Source organism: Phoca vitulina, unplaced genomic scaffold (assembly GCF_004348235.1).
Source record: "Phoca vitulina isolate PV1807 unplaced genomic scaffold, GSC_HSeal_1.0 scaffold60, whole genome shotgun sequence".
NCBI classification, from domain to species: domain Eukaryota; kingdom Metazoa; phylum Chordata; class Mammalia; order Carnivora; family Phocidae; genus Phoca; species Phoca vitulina.
Genome location: NW_022589763.1, coordinates 1,626,563 through 1,649,060, shown reverse-complemented (window position 1 = coordinate 1,649,060; position 22,498 = coordinate 1,626,563). Strand labels below are relative to the sequence as shown.

At 48.4% G+C, this 22,498-nt stretch overlaps 1 protein-coding gene across 3 annotated transcripts; it reads left to right on the top strand.

The window, feature by feature from the left end:
• The first annotated feature begins 102 nt into the window (after positions 1-102).
• On the top strand, positions 103-22,381 carry ARSD (arylsulfatase D). 3 transcript variants are annotated; one of them, XM_032391137.1, is made up of 10 exons: positions 103-278; positions 1,899-2,045; positions 7,497-7,618; positions 9,651-9,773; positions 12,298-12,721; positions 12,905-13,041; positions 14,342-14,476; positions 16,419-16,581; positions 17,843-17,964; positions 19,327-22,381. In XM_032391137.1, the coding sequence occupies exons 1-10, from the start codon at positions 235-237 to the stop codon at positions 19,683-19,685; spliced, it is 1,776 nt and encodes a 591-aa protein (XP_032247028.1). In that variant the 5' UTR covers positions 103-234; the 3' UTR covers positions 19,686-22,381. The 3 variants fall into 3 exon arrangements, with proteins under 3 accessions (XP_032247028.1, XP_032247029.1, XP_032247030.1); XM_032391138.1 differs by lacking the exon at positions 103-278 and adding an exon at positions 1,019-1,784; XM_032391139.1 differs by lacking the exons at positions 103-278; positions 7,497-7,618 and adding an exon at positions 1,019-1,784.
• The last annotated feature ends 117 nt before the right edge of the window (positions 22,382-22,498 follow it).

Below are 22,498 nucleotides of genomic sequence, written 5' to 3'. Positions count from 1 at the left end.
AGCCGGGATTTAGCATCCTCTCCTCCACCCCAGTCTCCCGGGAGTGCCCGCCCGGAGGCGACTGGGACTCGGAAAACCGGTTTCCAAATCAATTCCCGGAAGGCCCGGGGCGACAGGGGATTAAACGGATTGGGGCGGGACCGGGCCCTCCCGCCCGCAGGGCTCCGCTGCGTGGGCGGGTCCCGGCACCTGGTGCTGGGGACAAGGTCCTGCGCGCCCGGCCCGCGCGCGGCCATGGGACGCAGGGCTCCGAGGGGACGCAGCGCGCCAGCTGCCAGGTGCGCGGGGCCCGAGGACGCGGCCCCCCCTCGGGACGGGGATGGGGGCTTGGGGAGGTGCACACTGCGCGAGCGTGGTCTCCGGGACGCGCGGGCGGGGTGTGCGCCTTGGAGTCACCAGAACGCAGCTAGACGTCCGTCTGCAGTCGGAGGGACGCGCGACCAGAGAGCTGGGTGGAGGGGAGGGCAGAGGAGGGCAGAGGAGGCCCGACGGAGGGAAGGGGGGCGGCCAGCGGAAGGGGAACCGCCGGGCTGGTGCTCGGAGGCCACGCCCCGGCAGAGAGAGGCCTGGTGCCCATCCCCCACTGCGTACGACGCGCTCCCTCGCCCCGAGTACCCCGCGCGAGCAAGACATGCCCCCCAAACACTGTCCCCCTCAGAGCGCTGCGGCGTGCCCCCGGGTCTAGCAGGTGCTCCCAGCCACCTACCCGGAGCGCGGCCGTGTCCACACACCCCACTCTCTACGACACGCCCGGCCCCCCCTCGATTCCGTCCCCCCCAACAGCACGCCGGCGTCTCCCTCTCCAGCACGCGTTCCCCCCCCGCCCCGCTCCTTCCCTTCCCCCACCCCCACCCATCCCAGCACGGCCGCACCCTCCCCCACTCTGAGACACTTCCGGTCCAGCCCCTGGATCCGCGCCGCCCAGAGCGCGCCTCTTCCTCCTTGCACGGCCCCGCCCCTGCGCGGCCCGGCCCCCCAGCCCGAGCCCCAGCCCCAAAAACATGGGCGGTCCCCGAAGCCCCCTTCGCCGGAGCGCGGCCGTGCCCCTCCTGTCCTCCCCACCGCCCTCTAAGACGCCCCAGGCCAGCTCCCCGCCCGGAATGCGGCCGCGCCCTCAACCCTCCGCCTAGGCCCTGTCCCGCCGGGCCTTCCAAGTCCCCGTCCCCTGCTGCGCACCAGGGCGCACCAGGGCGCAATCGGGGCACCGGACAGCACTGGGGGCCCTGCCGGGGGACCCCGGGGCACGCTCGAGCTGCCAGCCAGGAGTCTGGAATGAGCATCAGGGCGCTCCAGGCCCCGCGTCCCTCCCGGTTTATGGGGCGGGCAGGGCCGGGGATCCGCGTCCGGGACGCCCCAGATCCCTTGTCCCGCGCGGTCGCGGGTGCGCCCCGGCCTCGCTGGCAACGCGCGCTCCAAGCCCGTGTTGTGTCCCCCTGTCGTGGCTGGGGTGCTTTGAATCCCACATTCTTCCTTTTTTTAAAATGCATGTCTCCCGCTGCTCCAGCCCTCTGGGTCCGCCTCCCTCCTGTGCGGTCGCTCGGGGGTCGGAAGGCGCGCTCGGGCCCCCTTTGCACCGGGAAAGGGAGGAAGGCGCGGCCCGGAAGGCGAGCGCTCAGCCCGCTGATCCTGCCCTTTAGGGAGCGCCCCACACAAGTAGGATTAATGACCAAGGGGAGCGGAGGAGGAACCTGGACAAAACCCTCGCGCGTTCCCGGTTTCTGCTCCGCGTGTTAGTGTGCGAGCAGTCAGAACAAAAGGAACCAGCACCTAGATGGGATCCCTTGGTACATCCTAATTTAGGGCAAATGCATGTGCCTTCCCAGCAAGCCGCTTTGAAGTACCGACTGAACATTCCAGATCGTCGACGTTAATTTTGGCCTTTTTGTTTGTCTCTCCAGGGACTCTTTGTCGGTTCTACTCCTGTGTTTGCTCTCGAGGACTTCCGAGTTAAAAGCTGCAAATGCCTTTAAACCCAATATTCTACTGATAATGGCAGACGATCTTGGCATTGGGGATCTTGGTTGCTATGGGAACGATACGCTCAGGTATAATGTCCTGGTGACGCTGGGGGTCCTGGTGCTCTGTGTGTGTGTGTGTGTGTGTGTGTGTGTGTGTGTGTGTGTGAGGGGCTGCATCTGGCTGAATGATGCATTTAAAATCTGCCTGTAGTGGGAAATTCCTTAGCGCATCAGATCTGAACACCCAAGAAATTATTTTTTGATTGGGAAGCGGGGTCCTAAACTGAAATGTTCAAACAAGGCGGCACTCTGGTGGGTGGGTGTATTCCTTTCTTAGGGCTGCCTGAACAAAGGACCTCCAATGGAGTAACTTTAGACAACAGGAATTTCTTCTGTTTCAGTCCTGGAGACCAGAAGTCTGAGATCCAGGCGGGACAGGGGTGCTGAGATCCAGGTGGGGAAGGGCGGCTGAGATCCAGACGGGGGCAGGACCATGCTCCCTCCCAAGGCTCCAGGGGAGGGTCCTTCCTGCCTCTTCCAGCTTCTGGGGCTCCAGGCATCCCTGGGTTTGTGACCATGTTCCTCCCATCTCTGCCTCCGTCCTCACATGGCTTCTCCTCTGGGTCCGTGTCTCCTCTTCTGTCTCTTATAAGGATACCTGTCATTGGATTTAGGGCCACCCTGATGGAGGATGAGCTCATCTCAGATCCTTAACTAATTACACCTGTAAAGACCCCGTTTCCAAGTCACAGGTCCTATTCACAAATACTGGGGATTAGGATGTAGCAGCTCTGCCCCTGGGGCTGCTATTCACCCACGGGGAGAGCTTAGTGCACATTCACAGTATGCAAGCTGCTGGCAAACATGCGGACGATGATGTTTGCGTGGTCTTTGCAACAGGAGGAGAAAAGGAAGAAAAGCACCTCATTCCCTTTCTTTTTGGAAGGCCACCACCCCAGCATCACACAATCTGCCTTGCAGTAGCTATCCACCTTGGGACTGGCCTACAGAGACCCGGGCCCACCCCCTTTGGTTGCAGTCTTCCCAACTGCAGCAGAACTCTGCCCTGTGTATGCAGGGATCTTCCTTCCCCACGCTGAGCCTGCCCAGTTGTACTGGCCAGAACAGGCCATTCACCCAGTGAAACTGGACGATTCATTGGCTTCTGGTATCTTCAGAGAAGTGCATCCATCACCACGGTGCATTTTAGAATATTTTCACACCCCAAGAGAACGCCTTGCCCTCTCCGAGCCATCTCTCCCTGTAATGGACTGAATCTTGTCCCCCGGGATTCGGATCATGAATTCCTAACCCCTCAGGACCGTTTGCGGCCTGCCGCTTTGGGTTAAGAAAATGTAAGCCATTAAGAAATTAAGAAACTGGGAGTGCATGCCCAATACCACCACTAGGGGGGCAGCACCCGTGATTATTATTATTATTTTTTTTTTTATGTCCAGTGTTTCGCCTTCCAACTAAAATATAGGCCGAGTGGAAGGAGGGTCTTTGGGGGCATCCTAAAGCCGGCAGGGATATTCTCTTAATTTAATGCATTGACTCATTGATGAAGACATTGAGCCAACAGACCACATGGGTTGCAGGGCGCCCCTTACCAATGTGGGGGCCATGCCCGTCACGATCTGCCTATAAGGAAGGTGGGCATTCTGCACAAACTTACCACACTTCCTGGTCTTCAAAATGTTGTCTCCACTGCATGTCCACCCACCCCAACATGAGCACGGCACACCCCGTTTAACAATTCTGCCCAAGTAAGCTATCAAGGCTGACAGGTAGAAGACTTAACTTGGGTTTAAGAACCACCCGGTTTAGAGAAGCTGTCTTTGCTTTCGAGCACATGCTGTAAGGCCTCCTTCCCTTCGTCCTTAGGAGATTTGCTATGACATTGTTCCGACTCCTTTAGCGCACAGTAAGTGAAGCTTCACTGGTAAGCCGTCCCGTAGAATTCTCTCCAGCAGCCACGGTATTCACTGTCATGCCTAAATACGCTGGAAGGCGCTTGTGTTCGAAATCAGGTGAGACACCCTTGTTTGCCAGTCACTCTGGTCGCGCATGTGGGCCACACCAGGTCTGTCTTTCATATCTGGCCTCGTAAGAAATGGAAGTTGAGAACCCATGAGCTGTGTGATGAATGTGTAGTTACCAAGGGTCAGCGGAACAGGAAGTCAGGACAGAAGAGGGGGCCCCGGGACTGGCTCTGTGGCCCCAACCCTGCTTCTGAATAGCTGTGCCATCAGTCACACGTCCAGCCTCGGTTTCCCCTCTTGATATAAGGCCATTGGATGATCTCCATGTTTCCTTCTGGGTCCATGATGCAAAACATTGAAGGGACCCCGTGATGCTTGAACAGCAAAGCCACACCAGACATGTGTGAATGATGGAGACAAGTCTGTAAGTACATGTGAAACCTGCTCGTTTTATTAGCATAATAGGAAGAAAAGATCTCTCTTCTTTCAGGAAAATCTCATACATGCCCTGCCCCTCCATTCCTTTCATGAGAGTCACTGGGCTGTTTCTCAGCATATTTATATCATTCTCAGACACTCTCATACTTTCTCTCTGTTTTTAAAATGAAAATATCTGATCCCACAGGCCAGAGGGTTATTTAAAAGGAAAAGAATGCATAAAAAATGAAAGGCACTTGAGAGTAATATTTTAAGATTATATTTCCCAATCAACTTGGTTAGGGAAAGAAGGAAATCACATAAATTGATTGAGATGCACAGAATTTAAAATCAGTAGCATTTTTCCTGTTTGAAGGTATCTTTTAACAAGTAGAGGAATGAGATTCTGCAGAAGATTTCGATGCTGAGGTTGAAACCTGTGCTGTTTTTCATTCTGTTCCACAATGTAGATAATCATGAAGACATCTGTAAGAGATAAATACTTGAAAGAAGAGAGATAGATAGCTAGACAGACAAATGGATGTATGGATGGATGGATGGATGGAAAGATGGAAGGAAGGAAGGAAGGCAGGCAGGAAGGGTAGAAAGATGGATGGAGGGATGGATAGATGGATGGATGAATGGATGGATGGAAGGAAGCATGGAAAGAGGGGTGAATAGATAATGAATGGATGGATGGAAAGATGGATGGAAGGATGGGTAGATAGATGATAGATGATAGATAGATTGGTAAATAATAGATGGACTATTGGATATCAAACTAGAGATGAGTAAATGGATGGATGGAAAGATGGATGGAAGGATGGGTAGATAGATGATAGATAGATTGGTAAATAATAGATGGACTATTGGATATCAAACTAGAGATAGAGCTTTTGTAAACTGAAAAATAGGTCAGAGCTAATATAATTATACTTAATTAGTAGAATCCTATAAGCCCTTGCAATTCATGTTCATAGTTTAGTCAAAAAAAAAGTAAATTTTTACAGTTGGCTTATTGAAAACAACCAGCATGAGTACAGAATGGGTGATTTTTAATAACAGCATTTCTATTTCGGTTGGTTGCAATTTTAAAAAGAGTCAAAGGTGACCAAAGTGGCCAGAACAGTCTTGACTGACACGGCTATTCTCCAAAAACAGAAGCACGGCAGGGCCCCAGCAGCTGCCTGAAGGAGCGGGTCTCTGAAATAGGAGCTTCAGCTGTGGTTTCTGGGCATGCAGGAGGGGCGTGGAAGCCACAGCTGAAGGAGTACAGACAACAGTTTGCACACAAGAGGGAGAAGGGCACTCTCTATCTTTAAATACGAACAAAGCCATCAGAAAAAAAGCTTTAGTGGTCACAAAGCGGACGGGTGGTTGTGAACTATTGGAAAATCTATAATTAATGGAAGATGGGAGCCTGAGGATGGAGGTGCTTGAGCCACAACCCCCAGAATGCCACACTCGGTGGATTTTTTAAGTCACACGGATAAGGTGTGACTTAAGGAGGTATTAAACCCTCCTCTGGCACTTCCTAGCTCCAGGGACGGACAAGTGGCTCAATCTCCCAACTTTGCTTGCCTCCTTGCAAACAGGGAGATCACTCCGATGACTAAGAAATAGTTGGGATGAAAGATAACACAGGGATTCCAAAAATGCAGCTTTTCACTTTAATAATCTCCAAAGGTGTTATATTATTATATTACTACACTAACTCAGAACTTACTTAGTGACCTCCCATGCATTTACACCAAACATCTTTTGAACACTTTCCTTCTGCCCATGACCTCTGTGCTTAACCAGCTTCGAGGATTTTGAAGAATACACGTAATTTTTCTTTTTTTTTTTTTCAGACAACATATACTATGTTCACTCAGAGGGATCAAAACAAAAGCAAAAATTAAAACTAAAAATGTGTTCTTCAAAATTGGCAACGCCATCTGAGTTAGTGAGAAAGGTATTTACCACAACGTTTGGAGAATGGTCTTGGCCGTGGTCTTGATGCGTCTGAAAGTTCTTGAACCCAAAAACCCACAGTAGGACTTTGGGATGCCTGCTGGCTCCTAGAAGTCCTTCAGTTGGCCTATAGCTCCTTTAGGATTCATTTTATTTCTATCCTCTCTCCAGAAAACTTATGGACAGGGACCCTCTGGGACACCTGGCATCCTTCCACTAGCAAGCAGTTTGGGTCACAGGGATTTGGAAGTGGCTTGTGTCCAAGAAAATAGCATCCACTAGTGCTATGACTCAGCCTGGGGCTGCCCAGACCCTCAACAAAGCCATGGTCACTTCTGAGTGCTCTGGGAGAACAGGGACACTTAGAGGCTCTTCTCCCTGGTAGATGATGGTTGTGGACCACTCTCAGCTCCCTCAGCGCCCTCCACCAGCACTCATACTCAGCAAAGAAGCCCTCCACGCATGCCTCAAGTCCCCTCCAAAGATCCCTTTAACCTTGGAGCCATTGGACCACCTGCCCAGTAAGGAAGTTTTAGGTATCGGCTCTCAAAGATTCTATTCCAGCCAATATAAATATTCCAGCCAGTGGCTTCAGTCTTCATGTCTTCCTGTCTCTCTTTAATCCACTTGCTCTCTGCTAGTTAACCCTTCCACGTGGAAACCTGGTGGTGTAGGCAGGAAAGGGGCACTCCTTCCCCATTCAATTGGGAAGACGGTTTCCCGTTTGTGAGATAGAGCATGCTCACAGAGGAGCAAAGAGTAGCAAGCTCTGAAAGACCCACCTTCCTGGCCACAATTTCCTGGCTGACAAAAGCAGACACCAAGAGCAAGATGGTGCACAACTCTTATCACTACACACAGCAAAAGCATCAAGGGAAGCTTGTTCCTGGCCACCAAGACCTTTGGGTGAGGCGGTGGGCTGAGATGGTGGCTGTGCACGCAGTGGGCTGGGCCGCAGTCCCGGACCGGGGAGAAGGGCTCAGCACCTGCTGCAGCAGTGGTCCTCAGTACATGTGCTCATGCTGGTTGTTTTGGGGCTGGGTCCGTCTGCCTCTGCAGGACACCATATGCAACTAATTGTAAGACCCTCAAGAAATACTCACGTACTCCGTGCCATGCCTTTTGGTGCAGGGATCCCTGTAAGCACCATCTTGATGGGGATGTTTGTGTGTGGTTTGCGCAGGACACCCAATATCGACCGGCTTGCAGAGGAAGGTGTGAGGCTCACCCAGCACCTGGCGGCCGCCCCCCTCTGCACTCCCAGCAGATCTTCCTTCCTCACGGGGAGGCACTCCCTCAGGTCAGGTCAGTGTTGTGGGGATGACTGAGAAAGGGGCACGTCTGTGTGCACTCATTACTTGTCCTTGATATTATTAGCGGTGGTTGAGATCCAGGGAAAATGGTGCAGATATAATCTGTGGTGGCATCACCTAGAACTTACATAAAGAATACTGTGTTTTAGGTAGTCATGCAATGATTTGGTTGATTGAGAATTCAGAGCCTGGAACTCTCCAAGGGTAGCTGGTTATGGTTGACATTGTGTTTATTTGTTTAAATATTTTAGTCGATCTTGATGTGTAGTCATGATTTCAGACAGGCTCTGAGAGAGCATGTAGGGAGCTGAATAATGGTCCCCAAAGATCCTACATCCTAATTCCCAGAATGGGTGAATGTTTCCTTATATGGCAAAGGGGACTTTGAAGATGGGATTAGGTGAAGGATCTTCAGATGGGAATGTTATCCTAGATTATGCAAGTGGCCCAGTGTCATCACAAAGGTCCTTCTAAGGGGAAAGCAGAAGGGTCAGAGTCAGAGAGGGACAAGGAAGAGGTTGGTGAGATGCACTGTGAGGCTGCAGGAGGGGGCCCTGATTTGTTTGTCAGTGTCTGCTTAAGCTGAATGCATGCACACCCTGTGACCCAGCAATTCCTAAGTAGGTGCCCAACATGTACACACATGCACGCTCTACAAAAGATGGAATGAGAACGTTCACAGCAGCATTGTTTGTACGGTGCAAACACGGACACAGTTCATCAGCGGAAGAGTGGGTTAATAAACTGGTACATTCACATATTGGAATATTGTTGTATTAGTCTGTCTGAGCTGCCGTACATAATACCACAGAAGGACCAGCCTAATCAACAGAGATTAATTTTCTGATCATCTGGGAGGCTGGGGGTCTGACATCCAGGCGGGGCTTGAGGCTGGGAGTCTGAGATCCAGGCGTGGGCAAGGCTGGTTCCTCCTGAAGCCTCTCTCCATGGTGTGTACACTCTGCCTCCTCCCTCTGTCCTCACACGGTCGTCCCTCTATGAGTGTCTGTGTCCTCAGCTCCTCTTCTTATAAGGACCCCAGTCCTATGGGATCAGAGCCCACCCCGATGACCTCATTTTTACCTCTTTAAAGACCCTATCTTCAAACACAGTCACATTCTGAGGTGCTGGGGGTCAGGTCTCTATGGGCAAGATGCTAGTAGCAGCCACTCTCCCCACCGAGTTGTGACAACCAAAAATGTCTCCGTGCATTGCCAAATGTTCCTTGGGGGGCAGAATTACCTTTGGTTGGGAACCATTGCCATAGACAGATCATGGATAGAAGATATAGATAGATTAGATAGATAGATAGATAGATAGATAGATAGATAGATAGATAATAGATTGTTTGATAGATGATAGATTAATAGATTGATAGATGATAGATAGGTGGATAGATGATAGATGAATAGATGGGTGGGTGGGTGGATGGGTGGATGGATGGATGGATGGATAGAGATAGATGATAGATAGATATAGATAGATAAATAGATGATAGATGATAGATTAATAGATTGATAGATGGATAGATAGGTGGATAGATGATAGATGAATAGATGGGTGGGTGGGTGGATGGGTGGATGGATGGATGGATGGATAGAGATAGATAGATGATAGATATAGATAGATGATAGATGATAGATATAGATGATAGATAGATAGATAGATAGATAGATAGATAGAGAGATAGATGATACATGATAGATGAACAGATGGATGGATGGATGGATGGATGATAAAGAGAGAGAGAGAAACAGACAGAATCTCTCATGCCAAGGCAGGGTTTCTCAACCTTAGCACTGCTGACATTTGCGCTGGATGATTCTCTGTAGTAGGGGCATCCTGGGCAGCGTAGGGTGTTTCCCCTACCAGATGCCAGTAGAACCCCTCCTGCAATTGTGACAACGCAAACCAACCCCAGACAGGGTGAAGAGTCCCCTGGTGTGGGCCAGGTTCCTCCCCAGGCAAGAACCCCTGCTGTAGTCAAGGGAGAGTGAGTGCTTGCTCTCTGCTCTGCTCCACAGGCATGGAAGCCGATGATGGGTACCGTGCCCTCCAGTGGAATGGGGGATCGGGCGGACTCCCCGCGAATGAAACCACGTTTGCGAGAATCCTGCAGCAGCAAGGTTATGCAACCGGACTCATAGGTACTCAAACGGTTCAGGGGGATGGAGAATCAACCATCAAAAGCACCTGTTTCCCAACAAGGCGAAAACATCACGTGTCAGAACCAAACTGGGTGCTGACCCCATCTGATCTCTCTTGGGTTGGTCACATTGTTGGAACTTCTGTCATTGACAGGCAATTTTAATTCAACATCTTGCGAGATTTGCCTCTTTCCTTCCATTCCCAGGCTTTGTATTAGGGGCTGGTCTCATAGGCCCCCGCTGCCTGGCACCCCCCAAAACTCCAGCCTCCAGAAGGAAAGCAGGTGTTCAGCAAAACCACATTGTGCAAACATTTTAGACACAGAGCCACACTTACTATTTAGGGAATGATGGGAATCCTCTGGAGAGCCAGTTGTCACACATCATTAGTCAAGGGCCAACCTTGTAAGACCACCGGTCTGAGAACGGCACTCTGACACCTGCTAGGTGACTTCTTTACAGATGGGCACCCACCTGTCATGGACCACATGCTTGTGACCGCTTTCGTTGCTTGCTTCAGCCTGTGGGTTTAGAAGTGGTATCCCGTCTTAGAGGAATCAGAGGCCAGATGATGAAGGCGTCTTCCCCGACCCCTCGGTCAAGGGAGGGCTGGGTCGGGTCTGTATGCAGGGGGTCCCATTCGATTCCTCACCAGCTCTTCCACACTCAGAGTCACTGTTGAGTTCAGAAGGGACTATGACACCCCCACTTTGTCAGGGCGGTGATTGGCTGGAGGTGTGGGTAACCACCCTTACCCCCTTTTAAAATGTCCTGCTACGTGGGCGCCTGGGTGGCTCAGTTGGGTAAGCGACTGCCTTTGGCTCAGGTCATGATCCTGGAGTTCCGGGATCGAGTCCCGCATCAGGCTTCCTGCTCCGTGGGGAGTCTGCTTCTCCCTCTGACCCTCTCCTCTCTCATGCTCTCTCTCACTCTCTCTCTCTCTCTCAAATAAATAAATAAAATCTTTAAAAAATAAAATAAAATAAATAAAATGTCCTGCTACTTTAGAAATAGAGATTATGTAGATTTACCTCCCACAGTGCTGGACGCTGAGAAGTCCAAGATCCAGATTCCGTGTCTGGTGAGGACTGACCCTCATCCTGCTTCACAGATGACTGTCTTCTCTCTGTGTCCTCACATGTGAGAAGAAGGGGTGAGGATCTCTCTGGGGCACTAATCCCATTCACAGGGGCTCCACCCGGAGGATCTGATCTCCTCTCCAAGGTCCCACCTCCAAATACCATCAACCTCAGGGTCAGGTCTCAACATAGGAATTTTGGGGAGACGCAGATATTCAGAATATAGCATATCCCATTTTCAAGGACTTTGTATACAACTGCTCTATCGCCTATATTTCTCTTTTCAATCCTAAGAAGTAGAGCAAAGCTTCTTAGCCACCCAAATTGACTGGAACTTTCCATTACCAACTCACCACCATTGGGTCAATGTCCTTGACCCCACAGCCACCCAGGTATCTCCTACTCTGTGGGTGGAACTGTGTTTAAAACTAGATGAGTAGATTTATTTTGTGTTTACTGGACTTGCAGACCTGTGTATCAGTTCGTTCTGTGCCTCTTTATTCTTCTGGTGCACACACCCCATCTATATTCAGACAAGGCTGTTCTTCACATTCCAAATGGTAGAAAGTGGACAAGATGGAGGCCGTCCTGTATACTTTTCTTCTCCACCTATTTCACCCCATCTCAGCATTTTCACTTTCGTAAATGTAAGCAGGCATATGAAGGAATGTCCCTGGGCTTGGAACTAAAACCAGTCCTACAAGTTCTGAAGACGCTTTGTGAGTCATGGGAGGGAAGAGCAGGGCAGGGACCCAGTTTAACCTCTGCACTTGGACATTATGGCAAGTAGTACCTTGGACCCTTTTCTGTTCTATCTTGTAGCTAAATTTAAGCTGGCTGAGCATCTGGAGAGAACCCAATTCTTGTATATCCTGCTAGAATTTGATATATGGGCTTCCTCATGTTCCATCTCAATGATATTATAAAATTACTGCCTTTGGAAAAAATCTATTTTAAGCAATTCTTGCTTACTAGTTATTAGAGTGAGTCAGTTCCTTCTGCTCTATCATAAGATTATTCTAGAGCCAGCTCCTATTATCAAGTAGTTGTCTTTTAAGTAAGAAATATCGTAAGTGATAGTTTCTGAGTTATTTAATAGCAGAATAGTCTAGGGTTGCAAATTGTAATTCCCAACAGTCCAGAAAACCTTAAACCTTTAATCTTCTTTTTCTTTAAACCTTTAATCTCTTGATAACGATCATGACCTCCAACCGTTTGTTGAGTATTTGCAAAGTGCAATGTAACCATTTAAAAATAAACCAGTATCAAACATTCATTTTATTCCTTTCTATCTCAAATTTATATCATGTTCCTTTTTTTTTCAGATTTTGCTGTTTGAATACCTTTATTTTCATTGGAGCATCCAAATTATTGAGAAGGTGATTGGTATCAGACAGAGTGCCTTCCATGTGTGTTCTTGTTTAACTTCTTGCTCTTATCTTCAGGAAAATGGCACCAGGGTGTGAACTGTGAATCCCGCACCGACCACTGCCACCACCCACTGAACCACGGATTTGACTATTTTTATGGCATGCCTTTCACGCTTGTGGATGACTGTCAGCCAGGCAGGCCCCCGGGACTGGACGCCACGACTAGAGCCAGGCTGTGGCATTACACCCAGATGGCGGCCCTGGGGGTACTGACTGTTGCTGTTGGTAAGACTTGGGGGTTAATCTCTGTGTCCTGGAAGGTAGTCCTGGGTGCAGCCAGCCTCGTCTTCCTCTTCTTCATCTCCTGGTACGCCAGCTTTGGGTTTGTGCGTCGTTGGAACTGTATCCTGATGAGAAACCATGACGTCACAGAGCAGCCCATGGTTTTGGAAAGAACGGCGAGTCTCATGCTACACGAGGCAATTTCCTATATTGAAAGGTAATCCCACTTTTAAAGAGGAGGTGAGTTCTCATAGCACCTGAGTCTCTTTATCATCTTTGGAATTTCTTAAACCAGCCCCGATGGGGAGATGAGTTTCAAGGACTCAAATGGATCAAATACTGTTGAAACAGGATCAAATACAGGTGTCATCGTGTTTGAAGGATGTTTTTCTTCTTTCAGAAATAAGCACAGGCCATTCCTTCTCTTCGTGTCCTTGCTGCATGTACACATTCCCTTGGTAACCACAAAACGGTTTCTCGGGAAAAGCCAGCATGGCTTATATGGCGACAACGTGGAGGAGATGGATTGGCTTGTAGGTAAGTCAAGGTGCAGCCGTGCTTCATTCAGTCTTGGCCTCACCACTGAACTTTGGTAACAGATGGGCCACCTCACTATGAACCAAGTTGCAGTAAAGAATAAGAGAAAAGGTAAAGAATAGGGAGAAAATTTCCCATATCATTCATGTGCTCCTTCAGCACTTCCGATCCCTCAGCCTACTTCTGCACAAAATCATCCTACAAAGTGTATTATTTAAAGCCATCATGAGGGGCACCTGGGTTGCTCAGTCAGTTAAGCGTCTGCCTTGGGCTCAGGTCATGATCTCAGGGTCCTGGGATCAAGCCCCGCATCGGGCTCCCTGCTCAGTGGGGAGTCTGCTTCTCCCTCTCCCTCTGCTCCTCCCCCATCTTTGTGCTCTCTCTCTCTCAAATAAATAAATAAAATCTTAAAAAAAATAATAAAGCCATCTTGAGACATTGCAGAAAGTGAAGCAAGAACACTATCGTTCAGGGCAACAGACCAACATCACTGTGGCCTGGAGAAAACCTGGAGAGATCCAGCGAGATTATAGACTGTTTGTTTTCACATTGAAGTATAGTTGATACATAGTGTTACCTTAGTTTCAAGTGTATATAGATTCTTAAAAGAATGTAGACATCTAAATCCTTGCAGGATCCAAGGGCTTATCCTGGGAGAAGCATAGTGCTAGAGTAGACCAAGTAAAGAGGCAAACAATCCCAAAACGGGAGGGTAGATTACATCATGCTTTAAAAACATGCATTTCCACTGTTGTACATGCCCGTGTGGTGTAAAATCTTTACTTTCAGTGCTTTAGATGTGCATTTGGTCTCCGTAGATAAAGCGAGTGCTTGGCTTGTAGATGGCTCCACTCTCCTGAGCCTTGGCCCCCATGTGCCAACACCCACAGATGGATGCTCACAGCTCTGGCTTCCTCCTGTCTTGACGGGGTTGTCCCATCAAACCCTTTCTCACCACGTTCCCACCCCCATGCACTCATTATGGACACACGTATGCATGTCAACAATGCCCATTCAGAACACTCCATTGCTGGCATATTGGCTTCAGGTGTTTATTCTGTTTTCCGTATTAATATCACAAATGATCACTAGTGATATCTTTGTAAACAAGATTCTGAATCCTGTGGTATCAGGAAAATCAGATAGGGGTTCACACTTTGTCATCACATTCATAACGACGGTCTCCTGGTGACTGCAGAGTCCCCTTATGGGACTTTCTAGCAAGAAAGGGCAAATTTGGGTTGAATTCGCTGATGCTGTTTCGTTGGCTCTGTCCTGAATTGTTCTATTTCTCTTAAAGGTGAAATCCTTAAAGCCGTTGAAGTAAATGGTTTGAAAAACATGACATTCACGTATTTTACCTCTGATCACGGAGGACATTTGGAGGCAAGGGACGAACGTGGCCAGCTGGGGGGATGGAATGGAATATTCAGAGGTGAGACCAATGGATGTTGGGGGTTAAAAGTCAGATATGTGACCCACCAAATGATTCCCAGTGATACAGGCTGGAGAGCAAGCAGAAGGGGAAAAGAGTCTGTGCTTTCAAAGGGGGATTTTCTTGAGTAGCTCCTATACACCAAATTCTATCCAGATGCTAAGAGAGAGAAAAAAAGACACCTGCGCTTCCCTTAAAGAATTTACATTTTGGTAGAAGAGTGAGATATACAAATAAATAATTAAGATAAAATTAAAATAAATGCCATCCTAAATCAAAGGTAGTGCAGTAACTATAACCTTAGTTATATGTGTCCCTGTATTCCACAATATCATGCGAGATTTAGGGCGTGATACCTTTATATTTTCATCTTAAAAGTCTGATACAGTTGTTCTGCATGATTCATGGATTCCATATTTATGAATTCATTTATTTGCTAAAATGTATCTGTAACCCCAAAAATCAATACTTGCAATGCCTTTGTACTCATTTGAACAGCAGTAAAAATATTGGTCGCCTGACATGCATGTTCTCAACTAAGGTTGGATGATGTAACCCTGTGCCTACAATTTCATCTCTCAGACTATAAACATGTGTCCTTTTCACGGTCTCTTTAGTGGCCACGTTTTTATAGTTTTGTTTGCTTTTTGTTGGTGACTTTGCTACTTCAAATGGCTCCCACCCGTAGTCCTGAAGGGCTGTTCCCTGTTTCCAAGGGCAAGAAGCTTGCGATGTGCCTTATGGAGAAAACAGGTGTGTTAGATTGGCTTCATCCAGACAGGAATTCTAGCGCTGTTGGCCATGAGTCCAATGCGAATGAATCACAATATCTACTCAATAAGGAGTCTTTAAACCAAAACACACAGAAATATACTGATTGGCTGATGAAAATACGGGGACCAGAGTCTCCCTGGAACTGAGCCCTATATTACACCTGAGAGTCGTGGTTCAGTATGAGCTAACTGGGTGTTTGTGGCGACTTTGTAGAACATCACTCCAGGGAATGAGAGTTGACTGTATATGTTCCTATGACTTGGAAGTGGCTTTTTCCTCTAAGTCTCCATATACATCCCCAAGCTGTACAGTAGATTCTCATCATTCCCAGTGGTATGTTCTACAAACAGCCTACCCCTTGATTTCCGACTGGGACCCAGAACAGAGTACCCACCAAGCCACACCTGACTCCCAACATACAGAAGGGAGACCTAATACACAGGAGTGAGGCTGCTGATTTGCAGTAACTTGTTACGCAGCAATACAAAACAAAGGCAAGCCCATTACAGTTTTTGAGCTGCAAGAAAGAAGCATTTATTTAGCAAGATTCTGAACACATCCCTCCCTGTTTACAACTCTCCTTCTGTAACATAGGATTGCTTCGATTTCCATACCCAGAGTTCTTAGGAAGTGGAAGCACATTGTCTAATGCTCAATACTTATATGCATTTCCCAAAGAGCCAACCTGGGCCCCAACTTACTGCTAAGGATCCCAGAAATGAAGAAGAACCAGGAGAGGGGGTAAAGGAACAGGTGTATGGTATGGCGAGCAGGTAGGAGAGGAGGAGAAGGGGGTCCCAGATCCAATTCCTAGTCCTTTCAGAAAGAAAAAGGACGAAGGAAGACAGGGACCACCAACCATGCACAGTGTGAAATCCCAGTGCCAGTTACAGCTCTGAAGCCACGCATCGCACACCCCATGTGTCCTGTGGTTGCAAAGACCTGCTGAATCTCAAGAGGAGAGCATATGAACTCCACGTGCCCATAGGGATGTGACGAGGTTCTGGAATTATTGCTGCAAATGTTTTTGGGAAATGCAGGCTGCCACCGTGTGTGATTATGTGTGGGGGTGCCCAGGTACATACACAGAGACAGACAGACAGGTGCACCCAGGTGTGTGTGTGGATGGGACCATCTCCTGGAGAATTCTAATGGCATTTACTTACAGGTGGCAAAGGGATGGGGGGCTGGGAAGGCGGCCTCCGTGTCCCAGGGATCTTCCGCTGGCCTGGGGTGCTGCCGGCCGGCGAAATGATCCACGAGCCCACCAGCCTGATGGATGTTTTCCCCACCGTGGTCCAGCTGGGGGGCGGCAATGTGCCCCAGGACAGGTACACATGTAATGAGATCTCCGTCCTCCCCAGTTCCTCAGAGCTGTCCTTTTACTATTTTACACATAGGGGAGAAGCCCTACCACGATGTGAGAACATTCAGAAAGTTCTCACATCCGCAAATGTAGGGGACAGCCTAAGGCAAAATAATCATACTCAGTTAAACGTGATTAAATAAAACATTGGGTCCATCTACTCATTTTGCCATTTTGGTAAAATTTTATAACTCAGCACAACGGGGAGATGAAAGCATTAGAAGTCAATCCATTGAAACACATCTCCCTATGATTTCCTGAGAGTCACTCTTGCCTTTATGTTGATGAGTGACAGCGTGCTTTAAAAATGATTCATCACCTCGATGTTAGCACAGGACCAAAGACTCTTGCGAATACAAGATAAAAACAAGGCAGTAAATATTTTGATAATGATTTGGTTTTACTCCATTTAAGGGAACAAATAAATATTGGTTCTGTCTCTCTGTATAAGAGAGACAGAACCAATAGTTATATGTGCAGGTGTCTGTGTGTTTATAAAATAAGGCATATATCTTAAGCGTTGGCTCATGCATTTGTGGACAAATTGAAATCCTTATGTCGGGCCAGTGGGCTGCAAACCCAGGCAGAATTTCCCTGTTACAGTCTCAAGGCAGAATTCCACTTTCTCTGGGAAAACTTAGTCTTTGCTCTTGGCTGCCGTCAACTGATTCTGTGAGGCCCACCTTCACTGTGAAGCGCGCTCTGCTTTGCTCAGAGTGCACTGATTGTGGATGTTAACCGTATCTAAAAAAATGCCTTCACAGCAACACTCAGAGTGGTGTTTCACCAAATCACTGAGCACCATGACCCAGCCAAGTGGACACAGAAAACGGAACCATCACAATTAGGGTATAGTTAAAAGTGTTCTACAACTATAAGGGAAAATACTACATTTGTACATTAAGTTCAGATTGAGAACTTTTTAAAAATATGGTCATGTGGCCATGACTGGCAAGGTTGGGATGGTGTGTATATGTCTGTGTGCTCACTGCGTATGGAGTGCTGCATAACAAAATGACCCCACAAGTTAGTGACTTTGTGTTTAGAAACAATGACGTGCATCTTGCTCAACAACTTACAATCTGGACAGAGTTGGGGAGACAGCTCATCTCTGCTCTTCTTGCCCCATAGCAGGGGCCCTTACAAGCTTGGAGTTTCATTTTCAGGTGCAACGCAGCCTGAGCGGCCTTGGTCTGATTCCTCCTTGTGTCTCTTTACTGAATCAGGGTGATCGATGGCCGCAGCCTGGTGCCCTTGCTTCAAGGGGCTGCTGAGCACTCTGCACATGAGTTCCTATTTCATTACTGTGGAAAGTATCTGCATGCAGCACGCTGGCATGAGAAGGACAGTGAGTACATGCCTTCTCCCAGTGCGGGGGGTGGGGGTTGCATTAGTCAGGGTTCCCCCTGAGAAACAGAACCAAGAGTGTGTGGGATGGATGGATGGATGGATGGATGGAGGGAAGGTGGATGGATGGGTAGATGCATGGATAAGTGGATGGATGGATGGATGGACACATGGATGGATGGACACATGGATGGATGGATGGTTGGATGGAAGGTGGATGGATGTGTAGATGCATGGATAAGTGGATGGATGGATGGATGGGTGACACATGGATGGATGCATAGATGGATGGATGGACACATGATGGATGGTTGGATGGATGGATGGACAGATGAAAGATCATGGATGGATGGATAGATGATAGATGATGGATGGATGGATTGATAGGATAGATTAATAGATAATGAAATAGATGACAGAGAGGTAGATAGGTAGATAACAGATGGATGATAGAGATAGAAGATAAAGACAGATGTAGATGAATGGGTGGATAGAAACGAGAGATTTTTCAAGAATTGTCTCATGTGGCTGTGGGGACTGGCAAGTCTGAAATCTTCAGGGCCAGCCCGCAGTCCTGCAGGAATGGATGCTGACATCTTGAGTCCAAAGGCTAGAAACTCAGGCAGAATTTCTGTGTTGTGCTCTGCAGGCAGAATTCTTTCCTCTTTAGGGGACTTCAGTCTGCTTTCTCTTACATCCTTCAGGTGACTGGGTGGGGCCCACCCACAGTTTGGAGGGCGGTCTGCTAATGTAAATGTTCATCTCACTGGGGAAAAAAAAAAGCAAACCCACGCCGGGGACATGTAGATTAGTCTTTGACCGCGTTTCTGGGTGCCATAGGCTGGCCATAATGACGCATGAAACGCAGCATTACAGAGCAAATCTCTTTCTGAGAAGCTGAGGAGACTCAGTATCTCATGGGGAATGATGGCTGGTGCTGGGCAAATGTACAGGGGAAGGGAAGCTGCGGGCTGCACCCCATGCCACCCTCTGATTGGCTTTATTATCTGCCATGTATGCAAATGCACCCCCTGAGGACAGAGCAAGAACTTTCACAATGTTGATGTGTCCTATTTGCTTCTGTTAATGAAACTAGTATGGGGACTTGGAGCAATTAGAAAATAGAGTGAAGGGTAAGAATGAAGTAAGCACGGCCCGTAGGGGTATCATCCCTGCAGGCAGCCTCACTGAGCACTTTGGGAGGAGTCCCTTTGCCTCTGTGTGCCTGGTCCACACCATATAGACACACTTTGCAAGAACCACCTGCTTTTCTTCTCTCCTCTCTTTTTACTTGGATGGGATGTTGATGATTTCCCCAGGGCTGGTACTTAGGTCAGGTGTTCACCGCTCTGTTTGTCTTTAGGTGGAAGACTCTGGAAGGTCCACTACATGACACCGCAGTTCCACCCCAAGGGGGCGGGGGCCTGCTACGGCCGAGGCCTGTGCCCCTGCTCCGGGGACGGCGTGACCCAGCACAGCCCTCCTCTGCTCTTCGACCTCTCCAGGGACCCTTCCGAGGCGGAGCCCCTGTCCCCTGGCTCAGAACCCCGGTACCACGCGGTGGTAGCACGGGTGGGCGAGGCAGTGGATCAGCACAGGAAGACCCTGAGTCCTGTGCCCCCGCAGTTTTCCCTGAGCAACATCATCTGGAAGCCGTGGCTGCAGCCATGCTGTGGAACCTTCCCCTTGTGCGCATGCGGGCAGGACGGAGGTCCCCAGTGAGACATGACCTCACACTTGGCAGGATGCCTGTCATCAGACAGACAGGGGGCAAAACATGTTGGCGAGGATGCAGAGAAAGGGGAACCATCTTGCACTGTTGCTGGGAATGCAAAGTGGTACAGGCACTCTGGAAAACAGGATGGAGTTTCCCCAAAAAATTAAAAATAGAGCTATCCTATGACCCACTGATTGCACTCCTGGGTATTTGCCCAAAGGAAATGAAAACAGGATCTCAAAGATACCTGCACCCCCATGTTCAGAACAAAATTCTTCAGAACAGCCAAGACCTAGAAACAACCCAAGTGCCCATCGATGTGGTCCATCCACACAACGCAACACGACTCAGCCACGAGAAGCAAGGAGATCCTGCCCTTTGTGACAACGTGGATGGAACTCAAGGATATTATGCAAAGTGCAGTAAGCCAGACACAGATCCAAAAATACCACATGATCTCACCAATTCGTGGAATCTTAACAATAAAGAAGGGAAGGGTGTGTTCTCTCTTGGGGGGACGCAACCCCATGCTAGCAGCCTCCTTGCAACTCCAAGCTCTACCATCCTCTGCTTCATGGCCTCAGGATGGCTGCAGCAGCTCCAGCCACCACACAGACATTCCAGGCTGCCGGAAGAAGGGCATTCCTCCCAGCTGAGTAAGCCCCTGTGAAGGGGATTCTGCAGAGGTCCTAACCCCAGACTCCTGCTTCCGTCCGTAGAAACAACTGGGAATTGAGAAATGCACTTTTTGAAGTGGGCACATACCTGCAGGGGGTAGAATCAGGGTTAGTCTCATCAGCCTAAAGGTGAGACAGCCTTTATAATGACTTGTCCGAGGTCTTTGATACATCATTTCATTGCCAAAGTAAATTATTTAGCAAATTTTGAGGTTCCAGCTGGCTTATAAACCTCGAATTTCTGCAAGAAACCTCCTTCTGGGCTTTTTAAAAATTTCTTCCCCCTTTTTTCTCATCCTTTATGACTTTCTTGTCTGCTTCTCATGAGTCAGTCTTTTTAAGTGAAACTTTTTTCCACTCGCAAAACACTGCCAATATCCAACTCTACACACATATATTTTAATGCAAAACTGACTCAGAAAATCAGACATGCAGCAGGGAGAGGGGTGGGAGGGACGTGGGGAAAGACGCCGGGGGCTGCCTGCAGATCCACAGGGGAAGGAGGCAGTGCAGGGCAGAGCAGAGCTGATTTACAACCAGACGGAACAAGCCTTATCTTAATCTCCAGGGCCCCGTGTCTTTACTTGCTGCGAAACATTGGCAACTGGCCTAACCGGTTAGACCGGCTGTGGCTTAACTAAGTGTCCCCCAGAGGCAAGACAGACTTCTCCCCTCCACTGTCTGCTCTGTTGAAACCGAGTTTCCTCCCACGGACCTTGGTGCTCAGTCTGCAGACAGAGCAAATGGGGAGCTTTGCACGGACTGCTGCTGAACCCCCAGGGCTGCCTGCCAGGTTCCGTCTCTGGCTGCCCTCCTGTCCCACGCTTTATTGCAAGCTCTGCATGAGTGTGAGCAGACTCTGAGGGGCCTGGGGGTGCACTCGAATATCCAAACTAGGGAAATTTTGCAGAACATGGTCAGCATTGGCTAGCCCCATAGATGAGCTTGTTACACATCCAATGGGGCGTTCCCTGTCACAGTTGGCTGTTCACAAGCAAAAACACACATTTAGACCTTTAACCTCTCACACATCCCGAAGGATGAACGCCAAATCCACTAGAGACCCAAACGAAAAAGAGGAACTGCAAAACATTCAGAAAGAAATTCAGGGCAAAATCTTTGTCCTCTTAGGTTAGGAAGAGATTTTTTAAGATAAGACAACCAAAGCTTGATCTACTTTTCCAAAGTCAATAAATGAGAGTTTATCAAAATTCAAAGCTTGTGTACTTCAAAGAGCACCATGAAAAAAAAGGAAAAGATAAGCCGCAGACCGGGAGAAAAACATTTCCAAATGAATACAACTCCATAATAAGGAGACAAACCACCTAAGAAGTGGGCAAAAGATGTGCAGTCATTTTACTAAAGAAGATTGAATGACTAATAAGCACATACAAGGATAATTGGTCTGCGTTTCCTTATTCAGGAGTGGTCGCCTGAAAGAAACCCCATTCTGCTTCAACTTGTTTGCAATCCCACACCAAAACCCATCAGCGCACGAGCTGCTCAGGTGCATTCGAGTACCACACAATGGTTTCAGCAAGATACGACCAAGTGATAATGCTATACTTTGTTCCTCTACATCTACACACCTTCACCCACCCTGCAAAGTCACCGTATCTACAGGAGCTTCTCCCCACATGGCATTTCCTCCTGCTCCCAAATAATAATGGGAAAATATTTCTAGAACAAGAAAATGTAAACACACACACACACACACACACACAAACTACCTTTTATGTACCCAAATATTAATGATAGTACAGGTCAAGTCACATCTCTTGGGGACTCAAACAGTTGTGTAGTCCTGACCTGACATAGCACAGATTCTGCATTGGCCTTATTCATGTAACAACATCGTATTATACCTCTTACACAGACGATATTTAGAAACCCTCAGAATGTTTTGAACTACTCATTTATGAATAAGTACATGTCACAGTGCCTGCCCTACAGAGAACTCAATAACCATGGGATGGATAGATGGACGGATGGATGGATGACTACATAAGTGGATGATTGATAGATGGATGAATGGATGGATGGATGAGTGGTTGGGTGGAAGGATGGATGAATTGCTGGATGGGTGGATAGATGGATGGGTGGGTGAGTGATTGGAAGATGGATGGATGGATGGATGGATG

Bases quoted from the DNA above. Each gene is read 5' to 3' on its own strand.
- ARSD (XM_032391137.1), top strand. From the start codon at position 235: ATGGGACGCAGGGCTCCGAGGGGACGCAGCGCGCCAGCTGCCAG. The intron at 13,042-14,341 runs GTAAGTCAAGGT...TTTCTCTTAAAG, and splicing joins GGAGATGGATTGGCTTGTAG to GTGAAATCCTTAAAGCCGTT. The intron at 14,477-16,418 runs GTGAGACCAATG...ATTTACTTACAG, and splicing joins ATGGAATGGAATATTCAGAG to GTGGCAAAGGGATGGGGGGC.